General features: G+C 49.1%; 1 protein-coding gene across 4 annotated transcripts in view; it reads right to left on the bottom strand.

Annotated features, from left to right (window-relative positions):
• Positions 1-1,442: 1,442 nt before the first annotated feature.
• LOC8035036 (cyclin-dependent kinase 14) overlaps positions 1,443-21,041 on the bottom strand; it is a 53,381-nt gene continuing 33,782 nt past the window's right edge. For 2 of the 4 annotated variants that reach the window (XM_029968608.4, XM_029968609.4), the window contains exons 7-17: positions 20,916-20,995; positions 20,207-20,301; positions 20,091-20,153; positions 19,988-20,049; positions 15,609-15,670; positions 15,438-15,558; positions 14,032-14,125; positions 9,058-9,121; positions 8,902-8,999; positions 6,424-6,514; positions 1,443-1,920 (exon numbers count right to left, since the gene is read on the bottom strand). In XM_029968608.4, the coding sequence (XP_029824468.2) occupies positions 1,823-1,920; positions 6,424-6,514; positions 8,902-8,999; positions 9,058-9,121; positions 14,032-14,125; positions 15,438-15,558; positions 15,609-15,670; positions 19,988-20,049; positions 20,091-20,153; positions 20,207-20,301; positions 20,916-20,995 (928 nt within the window). In that variant the 3' untranslated portion in view covers positions 1,443-1,822. The remainder of the gene's footprint in view (positions 1,921-6,423; positions 6,515-8,901; positions 9,000-9,057; positions 9,122-14,031; positions 14,126-15,437; positions 15,559-15,608; positions 15,671-19,987; positions 20,050-20,090; positions 20,154-20,206; positions 20,302-20,915; positions 20,996-21,041) is intronic. The other 2 variants (XM_029968610.4, XM_040505139.2) reach the window with 1 other exon arrangement.

The following is a 21,041-nucleotide window of genomic DNA, read 5'->3' on the forward strand; positions in this document are numbered from 1 at the left end:
TGGCATCGGTTTGGTTCTACCTCGATTGTTGCATACATGCGTGCGCCCAAGTGTGGCGTGCTATCAATGCGGGTTAAGGCGGCGTTGCTGCGGGGCGTGGACGGCACCACAAACTCTGAGCTCGAAATGGGACGCCTGGCAAAAGTCTGTGTGTGGCGTCTCAGTAAATCTTCACTTACCAGCCGACTTTGTCTCAAACATTGCACAGCCTTACTGACCGAGCCGCGACGTTCCGGGAGAAGGAGCGGGTTCACGGTGACCGTAGTTTGGTGGGGACCAAACTTTGACCTTACATTTTCTACTTTGCACTCCGTGGTTACATTCCAGGTTTAGGGGCGTTCGCTGATCTCGCGATCCCTGAATGGGTAACTGCTTGCGTTATCTTTCTGACTTTTTTTAATGCGAAAGCATTAACTGTCCCATGGAGCGAACCGACGTCGTCAGCCGTCCAGTGACTTGTACGCTGCCCAGAGATTGCAGAGCCAGTAGCTTGCTTGCCGAGGACAGCGATTGCACATTCACCAATAGTCTACTGTCCTTGTTGATTTAAAGCCACGCCAAGCGGCACCTTTCACTGTCTCAATGGAGCAAAGCCTGTCGTCTGAAGCAGAAATCTGATGGATAGGCTCCCACTAGCTGGCGCGCGTCATAGTTTCAAGGAACGAGGGTCCCATGGGCTCTCTCATGGCGTAGTTCCAAGGGAAGCCAGCAGAGAAGCCCTCTTTATGGTGGTGCAGCGCACGCAGCGGCCTGGTCGCCGGTAAGAGGCAGCGCCTGGCCGTAGAGCCTGCACGGGCAAACTCTGAAGAGGCTGCACGGCTGAGCTCAGCACGACGCAGTCACTTCACGAAAGCGCGCGCCCGGCCGTAGGCTGCTACCTCAGCAGTAGCGAAACGTGGCCACCTATTCATGCTTTCGCATTCAGAACTCCTAAAAAGCGCTTAAATGTCCCCAGATTTTTTTTTTTTTTTGTTTAAACAAATTTTTTTTTTGTAAGCAAGATTAAGTTTTGTTTTGTTACCTCCATTGTTTTTTTTCACGCATGTACTCTAACTTTTGAGTCGCGGAAATATGGGAGGAAATGCATGAACGTCAAGTGCCTTTCTTTCCATTTTACTTCGTCACGGACGTCCTCCAATCGTAAGGTGTGTGGCCGCATCATTCGGGTAGGCCGAATGTTTACGGATCGCGGAGTCTACGTTGGGGTATTTGTAGGGGTGGACAACCATTCTGTATTTTGGAAACTACCGATGGAATGAGAACAGCAGGGTGTGTCTTTCAAACGCCCGAACTCCAGCACACGCTCCATGCCGCTCGAATTGCATGAGCTGCCCAAGCGTCTCCTTAAGTAAATAGCTCGTGCTGGAGGCAGGGCAACTGGAAGCTCCTCCGTGCCAAACTGTCTCCGGGGGTACACACTGAGGAAAGAGCCCAAAACACGCTTTCCAACAGATCTTTCATTGGAGGCAAGAAACCACAGATCTTGTTTCGGGTGGCTCTTGGGGTGCCACACACGATTGTTCCAACAACCACCGGTGCACCACAAAAGTGCGAGATGCAAAATTGCAAACATGCTCAGTGTTTTGTCGCCTAGATCACACTGGCCACGGCGCTGACCAGTTCACGAGCCTCGAACGAGGGTTGCCCAACGAACCGTCGGAAGGCTTGTGCCACAGTCAACACTCTCTGGGCGTCCTGAGCTGTGGCGACACTGCTGCAGCGCGGCCGGAGCACGGCCGCGGCACAACTACGACGGAGCGGCTTCTCGGGAGCCGCGGTGGACGGTCGGAATGGCTTGAGATTCACTGGAGTCTTATCACAGCTAGCAGCGGAGCTTGGCAGCTGCCTTCATCACAGAGAGGGGCATGTTGTACGTCTCTTGAGCCAGCTTGCAGGCCGCAATCGTGAACAGCGAGCTCTCTGCAATGAATGGAAAGAACGGATGTCCAGTGTCACAACTACGCCGAGATTCGCAACAAGTTTTAGGACTCTAGTGATTAGAGACATCACTCTCTTCGCTACGAATGACGCAGCAACCGTGGTAAAACCGACTCTACCAAGCCTAAAAAAAGCGTGCTCACTACACTCAATTTTTTTTTTTTTTTTTTCAGTGTGGTGCATTACTGAAAGCATGCATTGCATGATGATGCTGTTTGTACTTTTCATTGTCATCACTATCGTTTCTGACTGGCACCGAAGTATCGGCACTACCTGTAAACCGCTTTTGCAAACTGCAGTATGTCGTAGCACCGAGTATGTCCCTCTTGGGCAGCGAGGCCATAGTGCTGAATTTTTTGGGGGTCCCTATCATTTCGTCGAAACTCATTTAGTGGACAACTTTTCATGGACACACGTTGCGTCAACACAATTATTTCATCCGACACTTATTACGCGAATTGCATGCTGTAGGAACATTTCAATACACTTGTATCCCTAGGATAGTGATACAAGCGTGTAACACCCCCTCTCCTGTGTTCACGCCGCTTTGCCACGACAGTGCGCGGCGGCTCATTAAAAAAATATTAACCAACCTGACCGACCCATACACTCCGCTTCGCAGCGATAGTCTCCTGCAGCTTATTACAAAAAAATTTAATCAGAGTTATCGATCAAACGATTTGTCGATGAAACATCGCATGTCGATGAAACAATCTGTAGATGAAATGTTCAATGAACGGATTACCACCAGCTGGATGGCCTAGCTACATCACTGGTGCTGTGTTCGGGGGAAGCTCCTGTCCTCACTGACTCAAGGTGATGCAGCTCTCTTGTCCAATCTGCCCCACATTGGCCTTTTGTAGGTGACGCCAAACATTCAGCACTACGACCCTGCTATCTGGGATGTACTCGACAAGAAAGAAAGTGGCAAAGGAAAAAAATTCATAGGGGCGCCAGTTGCTGACATGATGGAAATTTTAAAACACCCTTACCTCACTGGGCGGCTGAAGCACAAAGATCTACGACGAAAGCAAGTTTATGCGCGAGACAACCACAGTTAAAATTTAGGAATCTTTTGTGGCATGTCCTAGAAAAGATAGCATAAAATGGTTTGAAAGTACTGTTGTGAATGGTACTAGCTTGAAAGCCAAAGACTCGAGAAGTCTGCAGAACGAATTACAAAGAATCCTCGTGTCGCACGTGGACTGCAGCCGTTACGACTGCTCTGATTGCGTACGTGAGCTTGTGGCAATCTAAGAAAACTGACTTGCTCGTGCATAGAGTATTGGATGAAAAAATAGTGACTAACGTGGTCACTGCATTACTGGTGAGCTGAAGGTGTTTTTAGATGCAGATTCCTCTACGGATTGTGCTCAACTGCTAACCAGTGAAAACAAATAAACTGTTGCACGTATAAAATCTTATGAACTAAATTTCTGGAAAGCCAATCGAAATCAAAACTGAGCAGCCAACTGGCACCCAGAATGCATTGTGCCTGGTGCCTTGCCACCGGAATTACTTGGGATTTAGAAAATGTCTAATGGCCCCTCGGCATTGACCATCGTTAAAGATGCTCTTTAGGAGAGGACACTCAGCACGGAAAATGCTGCGACGCAATCGACCAGGGTGCACGCCCAAGTAGCCTAAGCCGACAGCTTCGCTGGTCAGACGGCAGAACGGAGAGGTAAAGAAACAAACGAAAGCAAAAAAAAAAAAAAAGTTTCTTTGCCATCATAGCACTTGGGTGCATGCACTTTCCGCCCAAGCGTCTGCTCCGACCTCGACGGACGCTGGCTTAAACCCTACGCCAGAGATCTCCGCTTAATTAAACGTGTTCATAAAACTGTTCTTGCCCCTGTTGAGGCATGAAACCAGAGTCAATGATGAAGCTGTTTCTAAGCAACGCACGTAACACAAGTGCCAAGTTCTACATGACTTGGCACACCCAGAAAACGACTTTAAATACGAGCATGTCTCTCATAAAGAAGCACGGAAAACCGAGCTTGTGACAGGCTACCACTAAGTCCATTGCAACCCAAGAAGGTAGGTCGAGGGAAAGGAAAGCCAGGGAGGAGGAAGCAGACGGAACGCTAGAGAAGGAAGGGGGAAACCTCCTCCTCTCTTTAGCGTTCCGTCTGCTTCCGTTCCCCCGGCCTTCCTTTTCCTCGGCTTACATTATTGAGTTGCAAAGGACTATAGCCTCTATCGAAAAGTTATCTGGTGGTGCCGCTTGCAACCAAGGCGAGGAGAGGACTTTATACGACAGCTGCGACACACGCAGTGTCCACATCTTTTATATCTTACGCCATGGCAGTGATTAATATGGCACCAAACGCTTTTTGTGTGATGGATTGTTTTTGCAGGAATAGTTGAGATTGACCGTAGCGAACGACACGAGCCAGTGCAACCAATCTGGCGGGGAGGAGCACGGGGAACATACCACGTGGTCGGGCGCGGAGACAGCGCGCGCTCTCAAAGGGCTTTTCTGTCACATCGTGTGCGATCCATGTTGCGAACCAGAAAGCGTAAATTTTCTTTTACTTTTTTTAACTTTTTTTCTGTTGCCAACCGTCTGGCTGCCCCACGGCCGGTGGGCAATTTTATGGGACGTTTAGTGACGTTGTGCAAACGACCATTTTCGCTTCTATTGCACACGGCACGGTTGATGCCAAGTCGCTGAGTGTAGAACAAAGGCTGAGGTCGGCTGTTACATTGCAGCAGTTACTTTCATTTAGCGCAGAGGCAACGGTTGGTTCACTCGAGGTGACACCAAGTGGCAAGTACAGGTCACTGTCCATTGGCACCATTGGCACTTGAAGAGGTTGCGAAGGGTGTATCAAGGAAGGAGACCGCAAACAAGTATGGTTTGAAGAAAAGCACGCTTGCCACCTTGACTTCTTATAACAAAAAAATCATTGAGGCTCAACAAAAAGAGCAGTTTGATAAAAAAAAAAAAGAAAACAGCTGCGAACGTCGGCGCACCCAAACGTCGAAAAGGCTGTGCTCCAGTGGATCCGTGACATGAGGAGCCACGACTTGGTTCTTAGCGGAATGTCGTCTGTGAAAAAAAAGGCTCAGGTATTTGCAAGCATTCTCGATGCCCTCGACTTCATTTGTTCAGATGGTTGGTTGTCAAGGTTCAAGAGTCGGCACCAGCTCACATTCCATACAATCTGCAGCGAGCAGGCAGATGTCGATCCTGCAATGTGCGAGCCTTGGAAAAATTACCGGCTGCAAGACATTTTGAGGACATTCCACCTAGATGACATCTTCATTTCAGATAAAACTGCTCTTTACTACAAAATGCTTCCGGACAAAACGCTAGCATTCAAGAACGACCTGTGCACCGGCGGAAGGCGCGGCAAAGAGTGACTAATTGTGTTGATAGCTGCCAACATGTCCGGAACCGAGCAGTGCCGCTTGCTCGTTCTGGTGAAAGCATCCCAGCCACGTTGTTGCAAGGGAATTAAAATTTTCCCAGTTGACTATGCAGCAAACTCCAAAGCCTGGATGACAGCAGAGCTCTTCAGGGAGTGGATTGTCAAGCCGGATCGGAAGTTTTGTCCCCATCGTGGACAACTGCAGTGCACATGTTGGTGTCCAAGGACTGCGGGCAGTGCGCATTCAATTTTTGAAGCCAAATCTGACAGCGACCATGCAGCCACTCGACCAGGGTGCCATAAAAAGCTTGAAGGTTCTGTACAGGAAAATGCTGCTGCAACGGATGATCATCTGCTTTGAAAGTGGCAAGGCCTACAATATAACCATACTTGGTGCAATGCACATGCTCGCTCGTGTGTAGGAGCTAGTTAAATTGGAAGCGACTGCCAACGGTTTCAAGACATTCATAGTGCCCACGGATGCCGTGTCTTCACCGGACGCTGGAGACAATGGTGGGTGCTGCTGGCGGGGAGCTGTCTTCCGCCAAAGACTCGGATTTGCACCCTGTCCTGGGTGACGTCTCGTTTGAAGACTTGGTGAATGTGGACAATGGTGTCGCAATATGCGGGCAACGTAGGGATGACTACATCGTGGCTGACATGACCGGCCGTGGGGTGAATGCGTGGGATGAAAGCGAGGAGGATACCCCCCAAGGTACCCCATCCGAGCGCCAGAGCATTTTAGACGTGGGGGTGGGAGTTCAGGCTGCTGAGCTGTACTTTTCCCACGAGAAAAATGCCAAGTGCGTGCTGAGGTGCATCGCTGCTCTCCAGAGCACGCTTTTGGACACATGTTTTAAGCGCAGATGGCAGCAGACCCTCCGTGAGTTTTGGACAATAAAAGCAGATAAATTTTAACCATTGTTCTCTCCTTTTTTTAAGTCAATCATTCGGATAATTCAACCAAATTTTAAGGTCTCGTTGAGGTCGAATTAACGAAAGTTTACCGTATCTTCAAATAGCCATATTCCCACTATACGGCCATCAATTTGTTTGTTGCAAATTGCGAGCAAATGTGGACTGAATGCACCAAAGCAAGACTCACGGTCAGGCAGCTGATGCACTTGGGGCGGAAGGTCTGCAAAGTACAGCTGGTGCAGCGCCTCGGACGCAGAGATCCGATCCTGGGGTCGAAGCTGCAACAAAAACGGGCCATGGGCAACATTAAGGTGCCTCAGCTTTGTGCAAATATTCAAAATTTCAAATAGTAACCTACTATTTTCTATTCAATTGATGTTGAAGGAGTCAAAGCTGCAGCGCAAATGGGCTATGGGGTTGCCTCAGCTTAGTGCAAATATTCAAAATTTTGAATACCGAATGTACATTTTTATATTCAACATGTCAAAACTGCAACAGAAATGGGCAATGGGCAACCTTAACTTGCCTCAACTTAGGAAAAATATTAAAAATCTCCAGTACCAACTGAATATTTTTATAATAAATTTCTATTTGATTAAAAATTTTCCGAATTACTACTTTTCAAATATTTTTTGTCGAGCAAGTATTATTCGAGCCAAAAAAGGACTAGAATTCCTGCAAAAAATGTACAAGTGCTGAAACTTTTAAACAAATATATTTAATACATTGTAACTAAACAAAGCTGCGGGAATAGTCTCTGGAAAGTACCGGTATGATGAAAGCATCAGTGCATTAAAATTATGTCCAATTTAAGCTCCTGTAGTTTTACAAGAAATATTTAATGACTAAACATCACTAGATCTTTGCAGAGTAGCACCAAGCTCCCTGTATCGTAGCCATTTTGGTTTATGGAATGAGCGGTTTCTCCTCAATTTTTCCATTCTTGCGCAGCTGATCCGAATTCGCAGTGACAGGTTGCTTTATAAGTACATTTCCCGCTTTTGCTCATTTTGCGGGCTGGCTTGAACCGGCCTTAACACTTCTCTGCGGTAAAACCCTCTGCGTGTTGCAGGTTAAAATTTAGGAAAACTGAGCAGTCCCGTATTAATCCACAGTACAGTTACAGCAATAGCTGCGACACATCACGGCAGAGTCGTTGGGCATCGGCGTCGCGTTCACACACCGTGAAGTGAGTGAACAAAGGCATTCGGAACAAAATGGACATCTGACCATTTTGTTCCAAACACTTTTGTTCCTTTTTCTGCCGGAGCATGAAAAAAGTGTGTGTCTCCCGGTACAAGCTCTTGGCAATGACAGTGGTACATTTGTTAGCTTCTTTTTTTTTCTTCTAGAGAGTGTGTGCAGTGGGCTCTGGGTACGATAAAAACCCAAATATAAAGCGGGTTGTTAACGTTGTGGCACAGCTCTGTGCTAGTACCTCCGCTTTGCACGCAACGGACCCGTGTTCAATCCCCGCAGGCAGCGGGCAATCTCTTCCGATGATTTGGCAACATGAATGACAGACGCCCTGCTACACCAACTACAATACTATCAACAATGGATGTCGTTTCTGGTGGTGGGAAGAGCCGATAACAGCAACCGCTGTAATAAATAAAGTTTCCTCGCATCTGCTGTGTTGTGTAGGTTATAGGAACCTAAAAACATTTAAAGTTAAAAATGTGAAAACTTGAAAATTCAGATTTTAAGATTTCTTCATTTACATTGAGGTCTTACAGCTTTCGTCTCTAAATGTAACTAAACTGAAGGTGGTCAAGGAGAGAAAATTAATGTATTACGGTGAAGTGGCAGATATAAAAACTGCTTAGGTTGCTTCCAGGATTGCGCAAATATCTAAAACTTCCAAATATCATAGCAAACAACGCTACTATTCATTCGAACATGTAAAAACTGGGAAAGGATTAGTCAGCACAGACATGCTGAGTGGAACATGAGCAAATTTTACTTCACCATAAATCAGTGCAGCCGATGCTATGAGCCGAAAGAGCCAATCGTGTAGCTTCAAAACTGCAATGTCACAGCATTTGTAATCTTTGTGTGTGTGCTGGCAAAACCAATCTTGTACCAATCTCATGCAGTTAATGGTGTGACCTTGGACTTTTATTTTGTTTGTTTGTTTCTGTGCGTCCTCGTCTGAATGCACTTTGACTTTCGATGAAACGAAGTATAGGCTCTACGAGGGCCAACAGTAAAATTTATGCAACGAAACCATTCTGAAGCCCTGCAATGAATGGCACATGCACCTTTCAAAAGAAAAAGAGTGTACACGTAGCACACCTTTTGAATATTGACAAACAGAAAAAAGTTAGTAGAGAGTAAGCCTTAGAAAGGCACTAACCTCCCAAAACACTTTGTCTTTTTTATGCATGCCTCGTTAGGACACGTACGTCCCAAAACAAACATTCCCTTGAGAAAAAAAACAAACCTTAAGCACGATACTCATGTCTTGATAATCCTTTTGAGCAAAGAGGGATTCCAAAGCATGCTTCTATTTCGGTAAGCCGAGCCCAGAACAAAAGCATGTCTAAAGCGATTTAAAATAATGTTTTTAGGGAGTTAAATGCATCAAGAGAGCTCCTTGCTCCTCCGTTCAATGCAACCGGCAAAAAGCAACCCCTTTGTCTTGCCAAGTGCTGCAGCGGCTCACCTGGAGTAGCCGGTTGGCCATCTCGTCGGCCTGCGGCACCTCGGCCAGCTTGGGGAACGCCGTGCGCAGGGGCTGGCCTGGGTACATGCCGCATTTGTCTGCAACAACGGGCACCTCAAGCGACACCCCCACAGAAACCCCGAAGGCCACACTCACGTAGTTTGTAGTTCTTTAGCCGAGATACCCCTTCCCACGTCGCTTCCGTCGGGGTGCCCAGAACCTGAAACGGAAGAGGCAAGTCATCACACCTAGAGGTCTAATGCTCAATGCACAATCGTGCTGACAGACTGGTAAGTGCCGAATATGCAATAGGACTTCCAGGGAAGAAGAGAAGGGCGTCTGCACCACCTACCAAGGATTTGCTTTCGTTACCGACACGCGCCACAAAATGGCGCTGCGCGACAAAAAAGGCTACAGAATGCACAAGCTCGTTTGCGTGCGGCGCGAATGAGCTCGTTTTTGCATGGTCCGAACCGTCGACCCGGGGTAACTCGGCCCGCAAAGCACTTGGCTCGCAGTCTCGAGGTGGCGAGTTCAGATCTTGCTGGGGGATTGAAGTCTCGATGAACTGTCCTGGACCTCCTAGATAGCCAGGCTGTAGTGCTATCTACATCGTCTACCGGAGGCCGACACAGGACACATTGGATGCAAGTGCAGCGTAGCGCTTGGCTGGAACTTGTACGCTCACTGATCGAACACGAGTCTCAGACGAACGCCGGCGCAGCTCCCGTGTAGATGACGTAGAAAATACAGCGCTACAGCCCAGCCTCGTCATCCGAGAGGCCTGGACAGTCTTCCAGACGTACCTGCTCCTTTACCAAAGCTGTCGAAGCACAACCTATAATGTTCCAGAGTGCCGCTGGAGCAGGCTGAGGGACAAGGGCCATTGTTTCAGATGGCCACTCGTACATCTGCCTAGGAAACAACCACTTGGACATGGTTTTTGGGGAACTAGTATGCACCGCATGGTTTACCCGACTCCCGATTTCTCAGTTCCCCAGTACTAAAAAGTGAGGGACTGTCAATCGTCCCTCTTGGCGGCCATCATAGAGGCCACGGGTCAGAATGCTTGGCCACCTCGCCGCGAGCTCCGGCCTGTTCATGAAGCATAGGGGGGCCACCTGTCTTGAGGGCCTTCCTCTTGACTCTCTTCTAGGGAGGACCTTTGCCATCCCCCTCGCTAGTCCGGGAACATATGTGTTTTGGGTCTGCCCACGAGAGAAAGAGGTTGTAGCGTGTTCCCAACTCGGGGAGTGGAAAGACCCTCCCACGGATGCGATAGAGAACAGACAGGTTGCGAGGCACCACCTTCACTCGCCCTGAGCTGTGCTCTCGGAACAGTGTTGACAAGGTGAGCCTTTTCATTTATCCTTGTCGGCACGGGACACGGTGTGCCTGAATGATTCAATAAACACCGTTGGACCCCGTCCTAGTGTGGCAGCTGCTCCTCCTTTTGAGAAAAACGATCGTCGACGTGGCCGACGTTTCGACCCACCAGCATCGGTGTTCTCGAGCGGAGGCTGCGGGGTGTGGGAGTAGGTTCGGTGTCCCCTCAATGGAGACTGCCGCCGAACCCTTTGGTTACTTCTACGAGTGACCATCCCACAAGGGCTACCTACACTCAAGAGTGTCGGGCACTGCATTAGGACAAAGCAGTAAGATTTCAGGTTCAGCTGTAGCATAAGTAACCAGACGTTGCATTTAAGCGGCAAAGCTCCCGCTTTTTTGGCTGGGGTCCGGCTGTCCCGTCAGCGTGCTTGTGGGAGTTTGTTTTGTCCCCCTTCGGCTCCCCCAAACCGCAAACATAAAAGATGCGGTTAAACGAATCTATTGCACCTGCGAGAGGGTGCTTTCTCGGATTAATCGACAAGATACAGTCAAGCCCGGTTATATCACACTTGGGTATTTCGAATTACTGCTTATAGCAAAAAGTCCAAACATCCCCTTGAAAATCACATGTAATACAATAGGAGTGTTGTCTTTTTGTATCGTGCTCCCACGGGGAGGATACTCGATATAGCTAACGAAGCCCGGCCGCCCGCTGCTTGTCTCACGATCTGATAGCGCCAATGGTGAGCACATACATCGCTTGCGTTGTGGGGCTGGCAGACTGCCAAGCCAGCATACATGGGGGAAAAAACAAGATCAATAAACTGTCAAAAAAAAAAAGTGGAGGATGGCAAAAGCAAGAGGAAGGGAACACGTGCATGCGCGCGTAGGGAGAACAGGGATCAAATGCCTGCTGTCAGAACGGTAGCCTGCGCCCATTTCCCGAACACTGGTGATGCTGCTCGACTCCATAACCCAAAAATAAAATAAGCAAAACAAAAAAAAAGTCTTCAGTAGGTCGAGTATGTCGACAACATTGGTTGTGCAATCGCACTTGAAATGCCTTCTCTTTGTTTACCTTTTTCATTTGTCATTATTGCTTTGCCCGTTTTTTTTTTTTGTCCTTTCTTTTGTTGCTCGAATTTAGTGAGCTTCCCTTCTTGTTGCTTGCTTAACTTTTTTATGATTTTTTTATGCATCTCGCTTTTCTGTTTTTTCATGTTCTTTTTTTGTTCTTTTCATGTTTTGTCGCTTATGCTGTGTGGAGGTCGCGGCCAGGTGTGCGTGTAAGTGCGGTGTTTGCGGTCTTTGCCAGCTACGGTCTACTGTACTTAGCGGCTCTTGCATGCTCTATTTGGTAAGCTCCCAATTTATGCGACCTTCGCTATTAGCAGAGATACCACGAAATTTCAACTCAGCTTAATCGTATGTCTGTACTATATAAAATTATTGATATATTGAACTGTACTCTTGGCAGAGAAGATGCTGACATTGAAGGTTAATTTGGGCGTGACATGAGAACAGTACTTCAGACATAGTACAGTAAACCCTCGTCATAACTAAATCACTTTTTTTTAATTGTGACTTTTAACAAAGTTCAGCGTGGTCCCGACTGAAATGCATGCATTTTATACCGGATTATTCTAAATGTATCGGCAGCCGACCACGCTTATTATGAAAGCCGAGGTGCGGGAGTGTTTAGCGAAAGTCGCTTAGACCTGCGATGTTAAGAAAAGTGGCCGGCCCAAATCGGCATCGGCTGTTTGACACTGTCCACAGATTTGAGAAGTCTCTCATGCAAGAGGAAGCGTGCCTGCAACCCGAACATGAAAGATCGCCAACTGCTTCGCGCACGTCGCATTTTCTCTCGCGAGCGTGCCTACCGAGCAGGCACACGATTTCCAGAGCTGCAATGGTCTCTACAGAAGCGTGTGAAAGCATGTCGGCGAAGCCACCAAGGATAACTCATTCGCTTGCGCTTGTTGATGGGAAAGTTCCGGTTGTTGCTCTTGCCAATTATGCTGCGTTCATGGACCTTGCGTGCAGCCAGGGTAAATACGAAGCGTCGTCGGAAAGGCACTTTGGGAAACGGCAACGACTGCCGAGACATGAAACATCCCCTGGCTGCTTTGAAACAAAGTGGAGTTCAGTCGTGGTGACAGTGTTCTTGCAATGCCTGGAGCTGTTCAAGGAGAACTCATGCCCGGATAAAATTACTGGCAAACTCCACTCAAATTTTTTTTTAACAGCGGAGCTGTTAAGGGCTAATTTTCCCAGGATTGTGTCCGGTACCAAACAAATGTCGACACCCGTGGTTGACACAACACTCTGGTTGCCGCCGTCACTCATAGATGGCAGTAGCTGTCCAGAGTGTTGTGTTTGCTGGTTGTCTACTTGCCGCCGTCACTCACAGATCGCGGCAACCTTTCCAGCCTTGGCAACCAGACAACTGGTTGCTGCCGTCGCTCATAGATGGGGGCAACATTTTTTCGGAGGAAGAAAGAAGAGCGGGTGCGTAACGAGCGGCGACTTTCGCAGCAGCGCGAATGGTTCCGCAACCACCGCAAAGCCGCTATGACCTAAAGTTCCACTGCGTTGAGCGCTTCCAATTCCCTTGTGAAAGAAGAGTAGATAGCTCGCCCGGAAAGCCACCGCCGAGGACAGAAGCTACAGCTCCGCAGCTCTTCCTTCTTCACCAGAGTCCAAAGGCTGACAGTTCTTTTTTACTTGGTGAAGCTGCCACTTGTTATTCATACTCAAGGTTTGTTTCATCAAATATATGGTCAGAGTGTTCCTCAGAGTTCCCATCCACCCGAAGGCTCCTGGAGCTGTTTTTTTGGCTGTATCGGTTTTATCGAATTACAGCTTATATCAAATTTGATTGCCATCCTGTTGACTTCGTTACAACGAGGGATCACTGTATATACATACATATTATTACTAAAGAATTAATCTAACCATATTGATTAGATATGCATGCCAAACAGTCAGCAAACTGCAAGGAAAAAGATGTGTACAGTGTACACAAGATAAAAAGTTTTATTTGTTACAGTTCAATCTCATTCATTCGAACTCGAGGGGGACCGCATATTTGTTTGAATAAAGCAAAGTTAAATTACTGGCAGTTTCCTTCCACAGAGACACATCGGATGGGACCTACGTGTTAGTTTGAGTTATCCACAAGTTCGAATTAAGAGGATTTGAATTAACGAGATTCGACTGTCCTGAAATTTAGAGTTTTCAAGTCTCACAACACAGTAACCGCACCCCCCCCCCCCCTGGTACCCATCCCACTTTGGGACCAAGGAATATGGTCGCTTTAGCTGTAGCTAATCTGTGCAAGTAGGATGTGATGAAATGCCAATCCCAAAATTTCTCCATCTAGCCTTGTCTAAACTGTGCAAAATAAATAAATAAATACTGAGCTTGAGCAATACACCTTTTTCGAAGGACAGAGACACCTCGTGGCAGTCTCCAAAGCTCCCATATTTCCACTAATGGCAGCGAGATGAGAACAAAAATGCTTACCTTCAAACACCCTCGACTTCACAAACCGAAGGCAACATACAAGGACCAACCTGTTAGAATCAATTTTTCGCTTTCTGCTTATGTTTCCCAAGATATTCACTTTTTTCTGATGGGGAGAAGCTGAGTAATGCCTCCATTAGAGTTCCGAGTTGGCTCTGGACAAAGCCCAGCTTTCAACACTTCTGCTACAGCCAAACCCAACCCCAAAAGAAAACTTCCTTTCACTGGTCTCGGCCTGCAAGCGCCAACGAGTAAAGTGGAATGTTTGCAAACCTTCCAGATCTTCTCCAGCTGGTCACCGGTGTCTTTGACTCCGGGAAAGGCGGCAGCTCCAGTGACCATCTCGATGAATATGCAGCCAACGCCCCTGCACGCAAGGGCCCGCTGATCTGAACTCAGGCACGTTCGAGCACGTGAGGGTCCCGGACCTTTTCCTCCCATAATTAAATATGTAGCGAGAATATATTGGTAATTAACCAGTACGGTAGTTTTTAATGCTTAAAGTGTCTCTGCAAGCTGCATCTCGGAAAAAGGGTGTGTACCAGGTGGCACATAATCTGAACAAGAGATACTCTACTTGAATCTTGAGCGAGTCGCAAATCTTTAAAGTAGGGGATCGGTGGCCTCGCGTTACTGCACCGCAGCTAGGAGCGCATAGAGCAAAAACTTGCACTGCAAAGAACACCGTGGAAGTACCGAACTTGGCCAGATACCAAAAATCTGATCTTTCTCGGAACAAAGCTACCTCACTGCAACAGCAGACGGAATTCGATTCGGCACAGCGGCGCTTCTGTCACCGGCACGAGAAGTCGCAAAACTGATCTCAGTGCGGCGAGCTACCTAGTGATGTTGCAAGTTGTGAGGAGGAAGCCTCTGCATTGACAGAGTGAAACGTAATGCTAAAGAAGTGCTACATTCGGCACTAACATCGGTGCCGATTCGGCACTGCGCCACACGCGTAAACCAGCCTTAACAATGCCGAGATGGCAAATGTATTTACTCGACTGCGGCAGGGTTGCTGCACTTTGATTCTAGCCAGGCTCCAGGGCACGGTGCAGAGATAAATATGGGTGCAGACACCACATGCGTTGCAGCTGCCAGAAAAAGTGCCCTCCTCGCCTCGGTTGCGGGCGGCGCCACCGGACGACTCTTCAATAAGTGGCTAGCAGTAGCCGGTGGCGGGTTCGCTTTAGCACGTTTCTCTATGGGAGACACACTTGATTTGAAAGTTTCCCTGGTGTGCCACTTCCTGTAGAACTTGGCCCCTGCCTCACGCGAGCTGCTTAGACGCTGCTCCATCGTCGACCCCAGTTGCATGCCTAGACGGCAGCAAGAAGAGTTTAACAAACGCTTCGAAGTGGAGAGATTTCTGGTGCGGCGCCCAAGCCGGCGTCCATCTAGGCAGCAGACGCACCTAGCAGAAAGCATGCGCATCCAGGTGCTGTGGAAACAAGACGCCTTTTTTTGTTTTTGTTTGTTTCTTTTGTTCTCAGCTGCGCCATGCGGCCGGCAAAGACACCCTTGGCATTGGCCATTCGGGCGCGCACCGACGGGACTTTATGTGGTCGATTGCGTCGCAGCATTTGCGGTGCAGCGTGTCCGCACCTGCATTTGTGCGTCCACGCCTACGCCTTTATCTTGCCCGAGGGTAACTCGGCCGAGTGGGCAGGGGAGCCTACCACATGTCCAGGGAAGTGGAGTAGTCCGTGGAGCCCAGCAGGACATCAGGGGGCCGGTACCACAGGGTGACCACCTCGTGCGAGTAGGTGCGGCTTGGCACCGACTTGGCCCTGGCCAGGCCTGCAACGGGGTCTGTGAGGAGCACTTCGCACCGCGTGCCAGCGCCTCACCGAAGTCTGCCAGCTTCAGCTCCCCCTGCTCGCTGATCAACAGATTCTGGGGCTTCAGGTCCCTGCAAAAAAGCAAAAACAGTTGCCAAAAAATAAAAAAAAAACATTGGACGTTTTTGTTGGTCTGCCTTTGAAGTGCGGCGATGCTGGTTTACACTGTAGAGGAGAAATTTAGCCAGTGCAGCACCGCCGCTACTTTGTGGTGTTTAACGCGCATCATGCAGTAGTAATACACGACCGCACGCCGGTACGACGCTCGTCCACGTCGAACCGAGCATGGGCAGGAATCGGTGGTCAAGCGCGCCGAAGCGCCGTAGCTCGGGGCACGCAGGTCCGAAAGCTTGCACCCCATGACAGAGACAGTCGCCCTCGAGCTCGACGGGATGCTTCGTGTCGCCTGCAACCGCCGAACGAGCTACACTTCAAGCACAGTATGCATTTGAGCATGCTCAAGCATGTTTAGTTATCTCGTAACTGCTTACAAGGAGAGGACGCGCTGGTGCCACCTATCAGCTGGCCCTGGAACACTTCCAATCGACGTATAACTAGACCGAAGGCTTCGTAGCATTTGCAAGATCGGATCTACGCACCACTTATGATAAATGGTCGCTTAAAACGACGTCAAAATTATTTTGAGCCCACAGCGAAAAAAACAATGCATAAAAAAGGATAACGATACGTTGAATCTCGTTAATTCGAACTCGAGGGGGACCGGAGATTTGTTTGAATTAAACGAAGTTCACATTAAAGAAAGCTCATTAAATGGAGTACTTGCGTGCAGCACTGCGTTGGGTGGCGCATGTGCACTGAGCTAACACATGAGTGACGAGCTCTGGGACGTTTATTTACACCGATCACCAACGGACGTAATCCGCGATGCATGCCTGTGCGCGGTTCCTCAGTCGTGAATCAACAACATCGCTTGGAGCTTGGAGACTAGCTCTAACGCGGCATCAGCATTCTCTTGGCACGAGAAGTAGCGCGCAATTGTGTCCAGCGCCGACGCAACAACAGTTGCACTAGGTGGGGGCATTTCTTCACTGGCCTCAGAATCTTCGCCACTAAGGGTTGAAAGGTCTTCAGGTGTGGCCTGTTGAGGGCACATAGCCTGAATGATCTTGGCGTCAGTTATCAGCGATGCTTGGAATCGCACGCCCACTGAAAGCATGCCGAAGCACAGCAACGCGCAAGTGCAAGGCAAGAAACGTAACTGTCCGCGCCCACCGAAAACACGCCGAACTGCAGCAACACGCGGGTGCAAGGCAAGGAACATAACTGTTGCGCTCCCGCCGAAAACATGCCGAAGCGCAGCAACGCGCGAGTTCAAGGCAAGGAACGTAACTGTCCGCGCCCACCGAAAACATGCCGAACCGCAGCAACGCGTGAGTGCAAAGGCAAAAAACTTAACTATCGTGCTCCCGCCGAAAACACGCCGAAGAGCAGCGGCGCAGCACTGTCACCGCGCAAGAAAGAAAACGACAACAGCCTCTGCCAGTACCGCACCGCTCATCGCAGCATTCAAGGCCACTACATCATCGGTTGTCATGGTTACTGGGAACTAAAGTCAGGAGTAGCAGCTGGCGAACGGCGTAGCGCGGCCACACGGCCGGGTCGGAGGCGCTGTTGTGCAAAGCCCGCTCCTGAGGGCATGGTCGGCGGCACGAGATGTTCGAATTAACCGGCGCGAACGCTTAAGTGTTCTAATTACCGGGCGTTTTCGCACATTGAAATACCTATAGTGTGGACCGGACCACAGCGCCAGTTCGAATAAACCAAAAGTTAGAATTAAGCGTGTTCGAATCAACGAGATTCGACTGTATGTAATGCGGGTCGGGAGTGTTGCGGGGCCACCTGAAAGATGGCCGATGGTGTTCCTGCATATTCTTCGGTGTGCCTAGATTACAGAGTGTTTCCAACTGCTCAATCGGGGTCACGTGGTTTACGGGACACATTTGCAATCCAATCTACGAGGAGGATTCGAAAGCGACAATCGTCCACGGACGTCTCCGCCCCAGCTCAGTCTTCTGCCCGCACAATCCTTTTCGCCACTTGACGATACGCACGTGTGTCCGACGTGCGCTGGAGGCATCCACCGTTAAATTGCACATGTCATCTGTGGTCCGACTTGCCCCCTCTCTTAGGTCTAGGCTCTCTAATGTTCTCTCGCTGTAGGTACAGTCACTGAATGTTCTCGGAGCACCGAAACTCCCAGGCTCAATGGTGCCAAGATGGCAATTGAATCTTTTTTTCTTTTTTTACTGTGGTCACCATGAGCATTTAGAAAGCATGCTTTATAGTTAAAATAAATGGACAAAGCTCCTTTCATAGGCACTTTTATTGGAGATTAGTGCAGAATGACAGGACCATGATGTTTTCATAAAATCTCACTGGCGATTTCAGTTAGTGCGTCCCGACCTGGGCGTGTCCCAACTTCGGCGGTAATTTGTGGCACATTCGCTCTGGAGACAGGGTGGGCATCCCCGAAACCCCTTCTACCTCACACGTTTTGGCACCAAAATGTCCGATCAAAGCTAAAATAGAACAGTCGCGGCAGACGCCATCGAATGCAATACTCCGAAAACATTTAGTGACTCTAGTCGTAGGTAGTTACGACAAAACAACGATCTCGAGCAGACCCAAATGCAAATGTGCAAACCAGTGTCGTAAACAGTTTTTTTGTTTTTTTTTATAACAATTCTGCAGGAAGAAAATGCGTTTTGCTGCAATTCCAGATAAAGGTTCGGATGACTGAAAACAATGACTTTAAGCAACGAGCTGGCCGATGCGTCGTCACTCCGCCGTGCAGTTTACCGAGTCTACTCTAGCGCCCCCTTCCGATGCTGCCCCAGGACGACGTTTCCTTGCCTCGTTCGCCCCGGTAATGCGTTCGCCGACAGCACCACACTTTCGATCTCCGGGCTCCCACAAAGGAAGTCGAAGAACTCGCGATGCTACCCACCCCATTTGGGAACGCACGCCATGGTGCAACAGCAATAAACATTGGCGCATCATTGCCTAACTTTTCCCAGTACAGTGACGTGTCCCACTTGTGCGCGTTTATAAAACTTAGCATAATCAATGAAATCACTCTCTCAAGCAAAGATTTTCATAGTTTGTTTCGCCGCAACTCGGCAAAGAGCGAACGCTACGGCCCCTTTGAGCCAATAAGAGCGACGGAGGCAAAGCATGTGACGGCCCTTACTAAAGGTACGAGCAGCGAGAGCGCGACCGGAGCATTTGAAGACGAGGGGAAAGTACCCTCATACCCAGACCCTCTTTCATGTGTCCCGGACGTCCCTCTTTTTGCCCCCCTGGAAGATTAGCCTGAAACTCCAAATTCATACAAAGGCTCATTTTCTCTCTTGCCCACCAGTGGCTGTGACAGCACTGCTCAGACCAAGTATAACATCACCGCAATACTTATGAGCACACATCAACCACAGACAAAAAGTTGGCATACTTGTGGCGAAAGGCCCCTCGGCACAAGTATGCCGCATCATTTTTTTTATTTCTAATGTCTTCCTGAAATTGAGTCACCTTCCCACACCGGAGGCTGAAATTATTCCTACGAACACTGTTAGAAAGGACGTGGTTAACCTCAGTTGTTGCGACGAGCCACAACAATTGTTAAGATTGTCTCGCGCCAACAGTTCATTTGCTACGTTTGAGTTTCTTCCGGCGATAGATGTTACTCTCAAGGTGTCGCGATGGATTCTGTCTGTGTTCTGTGTAAGGCAGTGACGTCACGTCCTGCGACGCTGCGATGTGACACGACGATGTGATGTCGTGCGGCCCTAAATGCCCGCTAAATTTAGTGAAGTTTCCCGCCGATTCCACTTCAAAATCTATCCGCTAAATTTAGTGGGAATGTAGTGTCATGCAAGTCAAAGTATCGCATGTCGTCAGTGTCATGTGACATCACGATGTCACATGGTTAGTGTCAGACACGTGACACTATCAAAGAGTTATCCGACACTCCGACGTGACATAACGCCATGACGTCATGTTACACTCTGACATCACAATGCCACTTGACATCACAACATAACATAACGCCACAATGTCACGTGACACCATGATGTCAGGTGTAACGTGACATTGTGAAATCAAACTGTTACGCGACGTAATGGCGTCGTGTGAAGTGTCACATAAACACCGTCCACTGAATTTTGCAGGATGTGAGCCCACTAAAATTAAACAAGGCAGTGTAACTGCGTGCAGCAGAGTGTGTGATGCCTCGGCCGTCATCGCCATTCATTTGGGGGACGCGGCGAGGAACCGGGAATTTCAGAAACCCACTCTTCTCCGTACAACCTTGGTTTCGGACGTAATAAAATAAACAAATAATATGTAGGAGTGGGTGGAGAGGGGTCGGGTACCTGTGCAGGATGAGCCTCCGGTGGCAGTAGGCCAGCCCCCGCAGCAGCTGGAAGAGGAACAACTAAGGGGGGAGCTTCGACACAGCCCTTCTTCCTCACCCACCTTCACGTTGCGGCTGTGCAGGCCCCCCGGGTGCTTCTCCAGGTACTGGCTCAGGTCCGTGTGCTGCAAGGGCGACCCTAGAGCACTCCCGCTGGGGCGGCGGCCTCCCCACTTACCACATACTCGAAGACGAACATTAGAGTGTCCTTGGTGTGGATGATGTCGTGCAGGGTCACGATGTTGGCGTGCTTCAGGCCGCGCAGCAGGGACGCTGGGCACACCGTCCCCCCCGCCCCGTTAGTGTGCCCTTCGCTCGTGGGCATTCGTCACGAATATTATCTGCCGGTGTTTTCACGTCGTTCGTAACACAAAAAGTTCCTAGCTAAGTGCACTTTATGGTTGTTTGGAGGCTTGCTATATTCTCAAGGTACTGGAGTGGAGAAACACGGGAGGGTTTGTCTAATAACGTTGGTGCTAGTGCACAACAGATTGCAGCAGGCCAACGCCAATGTTGTCTGGCAGACAAAGGAGTGCGGGCTACTAGGCAAGACTTCTGCCGCACTTGCATCGTAACCAGTGCTAGGCCCACTCTTCTCAGTTCAGTCCTTGCTCGACGTTTCAACCAGGAACCAATGTGTAGAGCACCCCTTTTATTTCAATGACCCAGACAGCAAACGGCCCATACAATGAACTGCACAAAAGCAAATGGCCCAGACAGTGAATGGCCCAGACACTGAATAAGCCAGCACATAAATGAATGGCCCACTTGATGGCCAGACAAAAAGCAAATGGCCAGACAAGGAATACCCCAACACCTAAATCAATGACCAATTCCCACGAGATGCTTGCTACACCCGGATTGTAGACACCGAGGTCAGTACTCACCTTCCCGGATGGCTGTGAAGGGGGTGCCTTCCTCAGGCTGTAGCCGGATCTCCTTGAGGGCCACCACCTGGCCCATGAGACTGAGCACCAGTGTGGGCCTTAGAGACTGCCCCAGCCTTAAAGACC

Source organism: Ixodes scapularis, unplaced genomic scaffold (genome assembly GCF_016920785.2).
Source record: "Ixodes scapularis isolate PalLabHiFi unplaced genomic scaffold, ASM1692078v2 PGA_scaffold0__279_contigs__length_252992795, whole genome shotgun sequence".
NCBI lineage: Eukaryota > Metazoa > Arthropoda > Arachnida > Ixodida > Ixodidae > Ixodes > Ixodes scapularis.